This window comes from Cylas formicarius, unplaced genomic scaffold, assembly GCF_029955315.1.
Source record: "Cylas formicarius isolate icCylForm1 unplaced genomic scaffold, icCylForm1.1 PGA_scaffold_7__23_contigs__length_41026272, whole genome shotgun sequence".
Taxonomy (NCBI): domain Eukaryota; kingdom Metazoa; phylum Arthropoda; class Insecta; order Coleoptera; family Brentidae; genus Cylas; species Cylas formicarius.
In genome coordinates, this window is record NW_026844352.1 from 33,338,114 (window position 1) to 33,352,884 (window position 14,771).

At 40.9% G+C, this 14,771-nt stretch overlaps 3 protein-coding genes across 6 annotated transcripts in view; all 3 read left to right on the forward strand.

Annotated features, from left to right (window-relative positions):
- Positions 1-2: 2 nt before the first annotated feature.
- LOC132704644 (serine--tRNA synthetase-like protein Slimp) lies at positions 3-1,350 on the forward strand. The gene has a single exon (XM_060674780.1). It carries the CDS (start codon positions 3-5, stop codon positions 1,317-1,319), a length of 1,317 nt encoding a protein of 438 aa, XP_060530763.1. The 3' UTR covers positions 1,320-1,350.
- Positions 1,351-1,464: 114 nt separating this feature from the next.
- Positions 1,465-8,826, forward strand: LOC132704643 (phospholipase D2). 3 transcript variants are annotated; one of them, XM_060674777.1, is made up of 13 exons: positions 1,465-1,905; positions 1,963-2,119; positions 2,166-2,493; positions 2,766-2,917; positions 3,491-3,771; positions 3,823-4,058; positions 4,108-4,358; positions 4,683-5,205; positions 5,455-5,673; positions 5,822-6,033; positions 6,287-6,412; positions 6,615-7,194; positions 7,867-8,826. In XM_060674777.1, the coding sequence occupies exons 1-13, from the start codon at positions 1,749-1,751 to the stop codon at positions 7,966-7,968; spliced, it is 3,324 nt and encodes a 1,107-aa protein (XP_060530760.1). In that variant the 5' UTR covers positions 1,465-1,748; the 3' UTR covers positions 7,969-8,826. The 3 variants fall into 3 exon arrangements, with proteins under 3 accessions (XP_060530760.1, XP_060530761.1, XP_060530762.1); XM_060674778.1 differs by having other exon boundaries at positions 3,692-3,771; XM_060674779.1 differs by lacking the exon at positions 1,465-1,905 and having other exon boundaries at positions 1,995-2,119; positions 2,180-2,493.
- A 1,194-nt stretch (positions 8,827-10,020) lies between these two features.
- The window catches only part of LOC132705540 (zinc finger protein jing), an 88,828-nt gene continuing 84,077 nt past the window's right edge, over positions 10,021-14,771 (forward strand). For both annotated transcript variants that reach the window (XM_060676168.1, XM_060676169.1), the window contains exon 1: positions 10,021-10,313. In XM_060676168.1, coding sequence (XP_060532151.1) covers positions 10,021-10,313 — 293 coding nt within the window. The remainder of the gene's footprint in view (positions 10,314-14,771) is intronic.

Below are 14,771 nucleotides of genomic sequence, written 5' to 3' on the forward strand. Positions count from 1 at the left end.
CAATGGTTATATTTAATGTTAGTCGGTATTTGTGTAGAAGATATTCATCGGCACTTTATATAACGGGCGACAAGGCTCAGAATGCGTATGCAGTGCTTGTTCCCTTAATTGATTTTGAAGTAAGCAGCAAGAAAAAGCTAGAAGAAAGTATTCAAATTAGAAAGCTTTCAATCAATTTGTCCAAAATAGAAGAGAGATGGTCCTTCTTTAAGATGATTGAAGAGAAGAAGAAACTGTTGGACGAAACGCGCGCGTTTATTGGAAAATCTTTGGAAAAATTAATAAAAAGTGATCCAGAAAACTACGAGGAAATTGAAAAACTTAAGTTGCATTTGAGAACTGTGAAAGAGGATTTTAAACACACAAGAGAACTGTGTTATGGTATTGAGGATAGTGTGGTTTTACAAGTGTTGGATTTGCCAAACATTTTACACCCAAACACTCCTCAAAATTCAGAGTTGGTATTTTACAGAAATCATGAAAATGTTAACAAACTTTCTGATAGCCATATGACGATTGGGGAAAAAAGTAACTACATTAAATACCATAACCCAATGGTTTGTTTCCTCAAATATGATGCGGCCCAGTTTGAGCTTGGAATCCAAAATTATTTTCAAACCTTGTTACTTAAATTGGATTATACTCAATTTTCCAATTCAGATTTTGCAAGGAGCGTGGTAGTTGAAGGTTGTGGCATGGAACCCTCTAATCCGTCCCAAGTGTTTACAATGGAAAATATACATTGTGTAAAAAACAGTGTCGTTAACAGGTTACATTTAGTGGGTGCCGGTTCTTTGGCTTCCTTCATGGCATATTTTACAAAACATCAATTACAGCATCTTCCAATCAAACTATTTTCTATTGGGCGAATATATCAGCCCGTGTCAGATTCTTCTAAAAGTTTCTTTAATTTGAGTCAAACTTCAAATGTTACTCTATTCACCATTTTAGAGGAAGACCGCGATGTTTTGGACACGATAACGCAACAAATTATGTCGATTTACGAAAAGTTAGGTTATGATTTTCGAGTCGTTTTGATACCGGCCCGTAAGCTTACCAAAGCGGAAAGTTTAAGGGTGAGCATTCAAATGTTTTCCAATCATATGGGCGAATATGTCGAAGTAGGGGGAGTTTCGTTTTTCGACGATTATTTAAGCAAGCGACTGCTCGTGAATTACACGTTAAATAACGAGAGGCAATACCCGAAAATCGTTGCCGGATCAATAGTTAATATCCATAAACTGTTGGGCTGCGTACTTGAAAACAATGCCGCTACAGGGAAATCGTTGCTGACTGATATAATTAAGGCCAATTTATAGTGAGTTGAAAATATAATCGCTGCATTATTAATTGGAATAGTTTTTTTTGCGCATTCCGGTGTCCAAATAAATCCCGAATATTGCGAACTCAAGAATTTAAATAAAGAAGTTATAGAAGAATAAAAATTGGTATGGACTTACCAGATTGTGTATCTATGGACCTAACCTCATTATTTGTCAGTGATGTTTTTGAAAAACAACTGGGAAGGGAGAATTACAATAGGATTACGTTATACGATACTCATGTGAATCATTTTGTTGAATTAGTTATGAAATTTAATAACTCAAGTACAATAACTATAAATGTAACGAAGACGCTGAAATCTGCATATGTAGATACATAATTATTTTTATGTCCTTTCCAAGAGAAAATTTATATTTATATTTAATTAGTAATCTTAACTTGTTAATAGCTGGAAGGGTTATAAAATGACCGACGGAGAAAGCAATAAGTACGAGGGCTATAGGCAGAGTCTTGGGTCAGATGGAGATTATGATGATGAATTGGGAGTACCCGACTCCATTAAAATCGTGGACATTGGGGACGGGCCTGTCGCCATAGAGAACTCTGATGATGAGTTAGAAGGTATAATAATAATGTAAATAATAAAACTGGCAGTTTAGTTTGGCTAAAACTTTTCAGAAGAGGATGTAGATGGCTGTATTCCTTTTAATCAAGTTCAGGATTATGTGAAATTTAGTTCTCTTAATAGAAACGTTTATGTGCCAGGCGAGGATGTGGTTGTCACGTTCCTGGATTATGAAAGAAACCTAACCTCGCATATGCTAAACCCTAATTTGTAAGTGAATGTTAAATAAAATTTGTGATGCCTAATTGTGTGCCAGGTACACAATTTCAGTTGTGCATGGTCAATTCTCATGGTCAATCAAGAAGAGATATAAGGAGATTCAGAGTTTGCATCAGGATTTGATCCTCTTTCGGACTGGTCTTAATATCCCACTTCCCAGTAAAACCCACAAAAACAAGAGGCAAACGTTTAAAGATGTGGTGCCGAAAACGAATAAAGGGAAAAGAAAAGCGGCATTGCCGAGGTTTCCGAAGAAACCAGAATTCTTGGTGCAATATGAGAAAATACCAAACCGCATGAAGCAACTGGAGAGTTACCTGAATAACTTGTTGTCCATTACTATTTACAGGAACCATCCTTCTATGGTAAGATCTGATGAAGTATTCATCTTTTTTTTTGCAACTACTTTAGCAGTTAAACTTTAAGCACCTGAGTTAACATTAATGTTATTATATTAAAGGTTACGGTCACTTTACAACTAGTTCGACTATCAAATCTATTTATCTATATATATAATGCATATTAAATAAGTTATTACTTGACGTAAATAATGTAATGTGTTAAATTGTATGTTAGGGTTAGGAGCTTATTGGGTCTCCTATCGATATAACCATAATTAATCAGAATCAATTTTTAGCTGAATTTTCTCGAAATATCGCACTTGTCATTTGTGAAAAGCTTGGGCATTAAAGGTAAAGAAGGCTTGATAAAAAAAAAGACAGGCAGCACTCAACCAGGCCAGTCCGGATGGAATTGTTTTGGATGCTACAGATGTTTCTGTTGCGTCAGGTAAATCAGATATTAAAAGTTGGTAGTTATCCGCAAACCGAACAGTGTGGTATCAGAGACAAAAAAGTTAATGCTTTTTTCTAGCGCTATATTTTCTAACCTAGAATTTTATTATGTTCAATGACACAGTTGTCACTGTGATACGGACACCGTTAGGATGTGTACGCCATAATCCAGGTGCATGGTTCGATTCGGATAGCTATTAGATAATATAGAGACTCTTTTACTGTAAAAATTATATCCGGGACGGCTTTGATATTTTTGTAGAGTTGGAATGTTCTTCCGCGCATGCCTCTAAATTTCACCCGCATTTTCTTCCTTGACAAAGATCTCCACACCCTTTGCTGAATTGCTGAAAAAATGGTGAACCCTGTGAAATTAACGAACTTTCAGCGGCTATTTTGGTTGAACGCTGCTAGATCTTATTAGTTGACCCCATATGAATGTTTAATTGCCTATCTCAATATTTTTTTATCGTCGCTTAAAAAATTGCTGTATGATCATCATAGGCAGGGCCTCTATATATCTGACAGATTGGAATGAAGTTTGTAAGCCAAGCCGTGGGTTTGATAGGTGTCAGCGGTTCTTCAACGAATTCGTGTGCTCTCGTTACGTGAAACGTTGGTTTTTCGTCAAAGACACGTTTTTCGGGTACATTCATCCCGACACTGGCCGCGTGAATTGTGTAATTCTCTTCGACCAGGGGTTCGAGGTCGCTTCGGGCATGTATTCGATGTCGCTGAATAAAGGGTTTCACATCCAGACTCTCTCCAGGTCGCTAACGTTCGAGTGTTGGTCGAGGAGCAAAAGCAAAGAATGGATAGGAGCCCTTAAAGAAGTCACCTCTACTACCGGTCGGTATACCCCTCAAAAAAATTGTATTTAACAGCGTTAAGTTATTTTAGCACGTGACTTTGTTATGCCCAATCCCCACCACTCGTTTGCACCTATTCGGAACAGCGTCGCCGCTTCCTGGTTCGTCGACGGCTCTTCTTATATGTCGGCAGTCGCCGAAGCTATAGATAACGCGAAAGAGGAGATATTTATCACCGACTGGTGGTTAAGTCCGGAAATTTATTTGAAACGACCCGCCATCGTCGGAGATTATTGGAGACTTGACAAACTGCTGCAGAGAAAAGCGGTAAGTTTTCAATTGGCGGTGGCGTCAAGAGACCGTGGTTGCGTTGCAGGAAAGTGGTGTTAGGATCTACGTGTTGCTGTATAAAGAGGTCGAACTCGCACTCGGTTTGAACAGTTACTACAGCAAGCAGAGACTTTCTGATTTACACCAAAATATTAAAGTGCTGAGACATCCAGATCACGCGAAAGTGGGAGTTTTCCTGTGGGCGCATCACGAGAAAATGGTTGTCGTCGATCAGACTTATGCATTTGTGGGAGGTATCGATTTGTGTTACGGCAGGTGGGACGACGATAAACACAGGTAAAGCGCAATAATACTGGCGTTTTTTTTCCTGTGTTTTTAATTGGCGGTTGCCACATTGCATTGTCAAATGTACGCCTGTTTCCTTGCTGCCACTTACTTTGTCCTTTATCAAGCAACGCAAGACTACGATATGGTGAACTCTTAAGAAGCCAGCCAGCAGAGTTTAGTTTCGTTTCGTTTATTGGTGACCTATTTTTTGTTCATTTACGTCGATTTTTAGAACTAACACTTATAAATAATGATTAATTATTTACATTGTATTGTATGTAACTGTTTCACCAATATTATTGACCAGAACGATTACTAGTTACTTTGTTGCAGGCTGACAGACTTGGGCAGCATCACCCCGACGGTGGACGTGTCCATCATAAAGAAGAAAACATCATCGAATCCGGGCGGGGACTCGATCTATCCGATCCCCACCCCTTACTACAAACAATGTCCCACACCGGAGATCTCGAAACCGCAGACCCCTTCACCCAACATCACCAATCCCGACGTTTTGCCCCAGCTAGAACCGGGCGACTACCTGATGATACCGTGCAAGACCCACGTCAAACCCAACACGCCAGACATGGACCGCAAGAACGTCATGGGGTTCATTAAGACCAAAGGCAAGGAGTTGATGAATCTGGTGTACAATCCGAATGAAGAAATGCCGGCTACTCCTGACGGGGGAACGGATGGTTGCGACGTCGACGGCAAAGAAGACCTGCAGACTCCCGAACAGCTGATCGATACTTTGGACGGGTCGGCTAAACTGTGGATCGGAAAGGATTATGTCAATTTCATTGTCAAGGATTTCAATAGGCTGGACTCACCGTTCGACGATTTTATTGACAGGGTGAGATAAATACAACACTAGGTATAGTATTTGTGTTTCATAGCACAGAACAATAGCGGCATTTGCTTGTCTGTAACAGCACATTTTGGTACGTACATTACTGACTTGCATGGCAACCGTATACTGTCGAATGTACAGTCCCGCTGAAATACTAAAATTAATGATAAGTTAACCATAACGCCGAAATTATTGATCGTTCACAGGAACCAGTTGGGATTTATAAAAAATTATTTGTTTTGGTCGATATAGGGTACTACGCCCCGGATGCCATGGCATGACGTCGGGGTGTGCGTGCAGGGCGCGGCAGCGAGGGACGTTGCCCGCCATTTTATACAACGGTGGAACGCTACCAAATTGGAAAAGGGCAAAAATAACAAATCCTACCCGTATCTGGTGCCCAAAACATACGACGACTACAAGACTCTGCCCGTCAATTTTCCCAATCAGACTTACAACGTCAGTTGCCAGGTAAGTCTCGCGTGACATAACTCCAACCACGGTCGCATCTATCGCCATGGTATATTTTAATTGAGACTTTTCATGGAATCATCTCGACTTGAAAAATTTTTCACTTTTTTAAAAATTTATTGCACGTTTGTTTTTTTTTTCTGTCTAGGTGTTGCGGAGTGTTAGCACGTGGTCGTGCGGTTTTCTCGAACCGAACACTGTCGAGCAGAGTATCCACGAGGCCTACATCGATAGCATAACGAGGGCACAGCATTATGTGTACATCGAGAACCAGTTTTTCATTTCGCTGGCGTTCGATAACCCTAACACGCGGAATCAAATCAGCGAGGCGCTTTATAAGCGAATTGTACGGGCGCACAAGTAAGGCGAATTGACAATTCGACGCGAATAACATTTCAGTACGTCTCTCGCTTGTGACTATATCGCGCTACACTCGTAGAAAAAATGGTGGTGTGCTTATGCTGTATATGTGATGGGTTCATTTCAGTGCGTAAGAACGCTTTAAGAGATAATTTTTTTCAACTCGAAGAGATTCTAACCTCAAAAATTAATACGTAATACCAGCAAATGTATGTAGCGGAACATTGTTCATTGGGGGGCGGGGTAATTTCAGGGAAAAGGCTGTATTCAGGGTGTTCGTGGTGATGCCGCTACTGCCTGCGTTTGAGGGGGAGATCGGTGGAGCTACTGGGACTTCGCTACACGCCATCACCCACTGGAACTACTCTTCAATATCGAGGTATATACGGATTAAGTACTTCTTGTGTGGTGTGGGTCGAGTAAAACGTCAGCCGGCTATTCGTTGAGTTATTTTGGGGCGAAAAGTATAAGTCCAAGATACGGGCTGTCACACTTTAAACTCAACGAATCGCATGCCGACGTTGACCGCGTACTTAAGAGACCCCAGTATATGAGAAATGAGTGGGAGCCCGGTTTTGCAGGGGCAAAGACGCCATATTGAATAGGCTAAAAGCGGCGGGCATCGAGGATCCCCAAGATTACATTTCTTTCTACGGTTTGCGGAACCATTCGACGCTCAATTCTGAACCGATCACCGAGCTGGTCTATGTGCACTCGAAGCTTCTGATTGTGGACGATCGAATCGTGATCTGCGGTTCGGCCAACATCAACGACCGTTCTATGATCGGCAAAAGAGATTCCGAAATCGCGGTCATCGTCGAAGACGAGACGTTTGACGACGGCATGATGAACGGAAACGCCTACCCGTGCGGCCGATTCGCCGGCGGTCTGCGTAAGTACCTGTTCAAAGAACACCTGGGCCTGTTGGGCCACGAGGACGAGGCTATCGACTACGACGTAGTCGATCCCGTGTGCGATTACTTTTACAGGGAGGGATGGTACAAGACGGCCAGCTTGAACACGGAGTTTTATGAGAAAGTATTCCGTTGTCTGCCGTCAGATAGCGTCGCTAGTTTCACCGACCTGAAGAGGTTCGCAGAGGGCAAACCAATGTGGGTGGACGAGTTTTCACGAGCCGAAAAGATGTTGGATAGTATTCAGGTGGGTCGACCTGAAGGTCTGTTGTAAAAGAAACTGCAAGAAGTTAATGAAACCATTCGGGTTGTGGAATTGACCGGTTAAATTCGTTGTGTCAATTAACCGAATTAATTTTAAAAATGCAATGAAATTTATATTTATTTATATTGTGCGTTACGTCGCCGTCGCGTCGTTCTCAGAACTAAATTGAGTGAATATTTTTATTGAGATTTCCCGAATGGCCAACTGTCATATTCCGATATTCCCTGAAGAGTGTTATAGCTAAATTGTACATCACAAATGCATAATAATGTATTATAAAATACATAGATGACACTCTACAATTGCTTTTTAAAACGTTTTGTTCCAATTTGACTTGTCAATTAAGAAGTGCTCAATTGACCACGGTCAATTAATTAGTCCCAACACTAGAAACGCATGAAATTAACAAAAGAAACGGAATTTAATCTGAAACAGTAAAATTTGTTAATTGGAGCTCTAGTGTTATTTATTTATATAAATAAACATATAAATCTCAGGTCTGTTAATTTCCTCATTATAATCACAGGGTGATATGAAAATTAGTGCGCATACCCTAATCAATTAGATGGTGCGGTTTTATAGACACTGAAAACGATGTTATTTTCGTGGGTCCATTTTTTTGTGATTTTTCCGCATGTTATGGTGTGATTTCAGGGACATCTCGTGTTGCTGCCTCTGAACTTTTTATGCAACGAAAATTTGACACCCGCCGCCGCGTCGGTTGAGGGAATGATGCCCACTTCGTTATGGACGTGAAGTTCTTTTGCAAGCTTTGCAACATTATGTTAAGAACTTTTTGGTAGATAAAAATGTACTTACTAAATTGCATTGATAATTTTGCACAATCTGAGCAATATGCGGTTGAGCATTATCTTGCTGAAATTAAAAATTCTCACCAATGTGAGGGCCAAATGTATGCAGGATCTCGCTTATCTGCTGTTAAAATGCCTTTATTAACCAAGTCAGCACAAGCAGTTAAACATAAAACATAACTTACCCTCTACTAAATAATCCGATGTTTTGGAAGTTACATTTTGCATATCTTTCATTTGGTCTTCGATAAACTCTTTCCCATTCGTCTTCAGACCAGTCGATGTGTTCTTTAGCAAAATTTAACCTTGCTCTAGGGGTTAATGCTGGTAGTGCTGGGTTTCTTATATCAATTGAAATTCTGAGTTCATCTGCTTTTTTGCCAATTGTTGTCTCCCCAAGCTCTTTAATAATGTTTTTTATTTATAGTCATACGCATTTCGTCTCGTAAATTATGCTGGTATGGTTTGTTATAATTATCTAGTTTCTAAGTAAAAGTTAATATATAAAAATTATAAAATCAGTGGATATATTTTTGATATAACATATTTACAATGCCAACAGTCTCTGTGAAATAATTGTTATACCATTGATATTATTTTTTGATAACGTCATATATCCAGTATTAGTCATTTTAGCATTTACAACGCAAATAAAAGTATTTGTTGAAGTATTTTGGAATGGTATTTTATGCATTTTATAGTCTATAGGGTCGAATAAGTTTTATTTAATCCACCATGTTTATTCAAGATTATTGTAATTTTTATTTGTGGATCATAAAAACTTAGTTGTTGGTTTAATAAAATTTTAACCAAATAACTCGTTTTTATTAGAAGTGTTTACCGCTAAAATGCTAATCTCAAAATTTTAAATAACTTGCCATAAATTAAAGTTTCTTATCTTTCAGACCTTTCGCGGTGAAATGGTCATTGTATAATGTTACATTTACAAGAAAAAAAAATATCAAATTTAATCCTTAACATCACTGCACAATTTCAGCTAAAAATATTAGGTCAATTTCTATACAATTATAAAAAATGGATTCGTTATATCACAAAGTGAAACAAAATTCCCACATTTTTCCAAACGTTATTTGAATATGCTCTTAATTTTTTTAGTTATTCGCAAATTTAGTAACAAGTGATAATGAATAATGTTGTTTTTCTTCTAAATTAAGTTAGTATCGGAATACAGTCATGGCATACGAAAGTGTTTTTTTCGCAGTGCGCGCTTTGAACTGCAAATAATGCAATCCCTACGTAACTCGCACAGAACTCTTTGTGGATAATATCTGTCAACATTTTTAAAATTTTCAAATATTTTCAACAGCAATAGTTACATTTAATAAAAACGTTACCGAGGCAGCTATTAAGCGATAAAACAAAAAGAAACAATACGTCGCCATCCGAGCTCCGTTATCGGCTCTACCTCCGAGCGTTTTTCTATCGTAGACCAAAAGTGCAATGAGAGATGTCATTACCCGCAAACTGGTCAAGTAAATTATGTAATTGTCGGTCGGCCAATGAACGGCGAGTGCATTCCCGCAACTGATGGAGGGGAGAGCCCGTGACGTCAAAATACACACACCCCCTCGTACCCCACCACACGAGCTCGGCGTTGCCGTTCCCCACGAATTCTCCTGACTCAAAGAGCTTCTTTGTTGTAGCAACGTTCTGGTTTCTTTAGGGGCGATAGGTTGAATTGAATGAATTTAATGAAACATCGTGCAAACTTGTTTTTTTACATCCACCGCAAAGACTTGATCAAATGAATGACAAATGCGAACGTGAATTTTGAAATGCACAGTAGGACCTACTCGCGCATCGTCAGACGCCGTTGCCGAATGTCGGGTAACCCAATAAAGTGCTCAAAAATCGGCTCATAGCGCCTTTTGCTTTTTAAAGTTTTAAAAGATAATTGCGACGAATATGTAGCGGCAACGTTGGGCGCGCGCCGCCGCCCGACACTTTTGAGCCGAACTTCAACAGTGTGTTCAAAATGGCAGACGGGTTGCGTGCGGGAGACACAGTCGGCGATGTAATCGAAAAAACAGTGAAAAACTATGACATTGTTATGGAGTACAAAGGAAACGACAGTGCGAGCGCGTCCCTAGGCAGTGAGAAAGTGAATTGTAATTATTATAGTAGCAAATCGTGTGACAGTGCTAAGTTATTTGATAAGTTGCGTGAAAATGGATCCAAACATGAGGGATTGCTCGCTGTCTGCGACGAGGAAGACTGCAGGAAAAAGAGATGCGTCGACCGATACGACAGTTCGGAATCTTCAGACAGGTGGGTTTGTTGATCGGCCGCGCGAGGTCGTCGATATTGTTTATTTCATTCAAGATTTCGGCGATATTTACGCAAAAAAAGTTACGCGGGCGGTCAATGTCGCGGCCTTTACCTTTGCCGAATTTATTTCGCACGTCGCGCCAACGAAACCGAGAGTATGCGTTTTTTTTTCTTGTTTCGCGTCTTCTACTTTCGCGTGACGGACGATACATTTTTATTTTCGTTCGCTGGGATCGTGCTTTTTTTTTTATTTCTCACCACCACGGATCGCGGTTCCTTCGGCCATTTTGCCCCCGCGCGCGCCTCTCCCGCCCCGGATGACTGTGGGAGCGGATTTCGGCGTTTCCAAGAACCGCCCGGTCTGTTTGTGCCGTGTTTCACCGCGCCTGTGGAATCTAGTTCTGCTGCTAGTTCGTTTTCACATTTCTGAGATAAATCCAACTTTTGTTCCCTAGAACGGTGACGATAAGAAAGAGAACACTAGCCAACAAAGTTATTGAAATTTTGAAAATTGAGCGCGGAACATGAATTTTAAACAATAAAAATTAAAAAAAAATTAATTTGGCAACAATGGTTTGGGGTACGAATTTCTGACGATGTTGGTACAGCACACAGTTACGATTTATCCCACTAGTCCAAATGCGCAGGCGTCGTTTAGAATAGTCTTTTTAATGTATCATTTTCGCGCACGAATAGTTTGTGTGTTTAAATTGTCATTGTTAAGGTTATGATGTTATGGTATATGTTAGTAGCTGGAGGGATGGGTCGTTAATGTTTCGCGTGCAGTTTCAAGAAAAAAATCTAACCTCTGCTTTTTGCGACGCACCCACCCTCACCCTTACCCCCCCCCCCTCCCGCAACATATTTAATCCTTTGGTCGAACAAACGCTGCCCCATCTGCGAGGGGGAGACCCCGAATCCCTTGTGCACGTGCCACCAAAGTACATCATTTGCATATAAATCAGATTAAATGCAAGAGCGAGGAAGATGGACGACAACGGCGGACGGATGCTGCGATTGAAAAGTGCTGAAGCCAGTGGGGGTCAGGGTCCATACGAATGGCACCCCCTTTTTCGTCTACTCTACTACTATTTTTTTGTGATTTACTGTAGAACAGCTCATTGAGTTATTAGGTAATTGGCAAGTTCAAATTTTTCATTTCCAGCTTGTCCCACACCAAAGTCGCTGAGGGCCATCCCACCAAGATATTTTATTTTTTTGATGGCGGCGCTTCCGGTTACTTACACCTATTTCAAACTGATCAACCGGTTTTGCGTTTTTCAATTCCAGATTGAGATATCTATTATCGAGTCTCATATTTTCTGTTCTGAGGTGTTCGAACCAAATAATCCTTTATAATAATTTCACATAACTTTCTTGGTAGAAAATAGTATATTATGCAACAAGTTAGTTTTTGGGTACATTTTCGCAAAACAACACAAATACATTCACTGACATTGCCGTAAAAATTCAAAGCGTGGGAAATATCTCCGAAAACATCCGATTGCTCCCAAACCCGTGTGGTAATATCCCTGAAATGTCCGAAGTGGCTGGGATCCGTGGGAGACGAAACTGACATGGTAAAGTGACGCTTCCCGCACGCTAGATCGGTGTGTAATTAGGCATTTTGCAGACGGGAGTAGAAAAACAATTTAATAGGGTATTTTAAAAAATACAAGATCTGAATAAGCTATGGAAAGAAAGAAACATACAAACTATATTTAGTTACAATATCATAAGCCTAAGGAGTGAAAAAAGATATTAAGCGTGCGTGAAATGAACTAGTTGAATGGCATAGTTGGTTCTGTGAAATTACTGACTAAAAGTTTGAAGGATGCGGGTCTTGCGATGATGCGACATGTAAAGAAAGCTATTTAGAAGTCAGTTACGGACAATCAATTGTATATGACCATTTTAAGTTTGAGGTCCCTCTCATTTATTCTAGATTAACGGTATGTTTATACATCTGAAAAATTTACGCTGCACACTTTTGATAGGCGGCCGATATGACAGGCATAATATGGACCCTTCTCGATGTCGATGCAACTTACTCAAACCATATAGCTACTATACATATAGAGGCCATACCTACGTAGTAACTATAAAAAAAAATTGAGAAGGTTCATTCAACATGCCCATGACCGAGATTTAATATCCACCAATATGGCGACCAACATGGCCATTTTTATGGAAGTATATTCGGGGAAAACGAATTAAGTGTGTGGAGACCACTGTTTAGAAAGAAAATGGCGCAAAGTGCAGGTTAGTGGGTAGAGGCAGGTGCGGAAAATCATTACTTCTATAGAAATATCCATGGCACATCAATTTTTATCTGTTGCTGTAGGGTGCAAACATATGAAGAATTTAAAGTCATGATGAAGTTGAGGGTAGCAAATTATCTTGTGGTCACAAATCCAAGCATCCCGAGAGAAAAAATCAAAATTGGAGCTGTCTGAATTGATCCACAGATCCATATATAGGCAACTTGAGCACATTGAGATCTATGCCGACACAGGAGGATAGATCCTTTAGACACACCTATGACTAGGATTCTAGAAATTGTTAATATGAACAATCGATAAGATTGCTTTTAACCCAACCAATTTAGGTAGTAATTTAAATTATTACATTATACGATATTATTTATTCCGCACTGTCAAATGTAAGCCCATTGATTTTTCTGTATAATAATGACGGTGTGCGAGCATGACGGGGACGAACCTGTCCCGCGGACACCCGACGGACAAAAAACCGAACAACAACGGAGCGCGAGAGGCGGTCGAAAAGGAAAAAAAAAACTGGAAATTTTCGACCCACTGCAGACTACCGTTCCTCCGAAGCTGTCCAAAATCGACCTTCCAGCGGTCGGAGACTGCCCTCTCGTTCTGTCTCTTTCTGTCCTACGTCCTGGGTGCTCGCGTTCAAGTTTCTTTTTCTCTCTGGGGAGGCTAGCGACGTTGCCGCCTCGCACGGCCACCCGGCTCCGTTTGAAAACATCCCCCTATTCCGGTTGCCAGGGTGAGGCTGGGAAGGATTACATTACACCAACAATATTATACAAGGACACTTGTGAAAATTTTTAATGGTTTTCGGTTGAAAGAGAAATTTTAAAGCAACGTGGCTCGATTAAACAATCATCCTCAGCAACAGAGCTTTATACGATAAGTAAAATAAAAAAATAGTGTCCAGGAATGTTGCAGACATTCGCTTTGCACTTGACAAAAAAAAAGTTTTGGATACATACGCAATCGCGAAACTGACGATAGCACGCAGTGTTCTGCGTTCATTAAAATATAACACCATGGTACCCATCTGTTAAAACACCCCAGTTTAATGGCTGTTTGCGCTTGTAGAGGTTATGTTGCCAGTAATGTGAAGTAATCGCCGTTTCACTGGGCGCGCAACAAATCTCGACTTACGCGCAGGCGTTACATCAAATAAAGACGTACGGCGAAAGCGCTATCGGCCTCTCGGATGATTACTTTTGCCTTCCTATTTCGTAATTAAATCGCTGGGCAGCGCTACCGCTTTGTCGATACGTATAATTTTCAGAAAGACGTGGCCGTTTTCCCACGCCTTTACCTTTCGACGTATCGACGGTTCTAAATCACTTAGCCCATGTAAACGAGGTGCGAATTAATAAAATCAAGTCGCCTCGCTTCCGCAATGTTAATGCCAAATATGGACCGTCGGCCACGATCGCCGATCCGAGCTCTCACGTAATAATGATAATCGATCTTTTAATATCATTTAAATCCGCTTCGCTTCGAGACGTTAAAGAAAAATGCAACCGACGACCACATAAGGTCACCGTTAGCTGCCTAAACACTTTATTTATCGGGGGATGCAAAACTTTGTCGGCCTACTTTACGCCCTTCGATGAAAAATATATATTTCATCTTTCCGCGTGCACCTACGATACGAAAACGCCTGGTCGCGTCGGCGAGCGAGTGCATCGCTCCGTTGCTGCCTGCACAGAACCCATCGACATCGAAAACTTGTTTGTGTGTTCTTTTTTCTATCGGCGCGGCTCAGCTGTATCGGTCGTCTTTGTCGTGACGCGCGCGCGCGAGAGAGACGCAGCCGTTTACGGGTTCACTAGCGGACTTTTTCGAAACAGGTTGAATTATCCACGAGCTTTTGTCTAGGCGTGTGAGGGGGGAGCGCGCGCGGGGCCGCCGTGCGGCTACGTGACGTTTCGATACCACGTTGCCGGTTTGCGCCGCTCGGAGCGAAAAAATCGTGGGTCAATAGCAGAATGACTACGAGAATCAGTGATCCAACTCCTTCCCTCCCGGTCTCTTTGATGTTAGTGAATACCATATGGATTTTTCCCCTTTGCCACGCCTCCACCTCCAATGTGCATGCTAACCAGAGTTGAACGGAGTCAGCAAGGTTTTTACGAAAGAGAAATGTGCCAAAGCGTGTTAAGTACTTTCGTTATTTTACCAGGGTACA

Coding starts and splice junctions, on each gene's coding strand:
- LOC132704644 (XM_060674780.1), top strand. CDS start 3: ATGGTTATATTTAATGTTAGTCGGTATTTGTGTAGAAGATATTCATCG.
- LOC132704643 (XM_060674777.1), top strand. CDS start 1,749: ATGACCGACGGAGAAAGCAATAAGTACGAGGGCTATAGGCAGAGTCTT. Junction 2,120..2,165: donor CATATGCTAAACCCTAATTT/GTAAGTGAATGT, acceptor ATTGTGTGCCAG/GTACACAATTTCAGTTGTGC. Junction 5,674..5,821: donor CTTACAACGTCAGTTGCCAG/GTAAGTCTCGCG, acceptor TTTTCTGTCTAG/GTGTTGCGGAGTGTTAGCAC.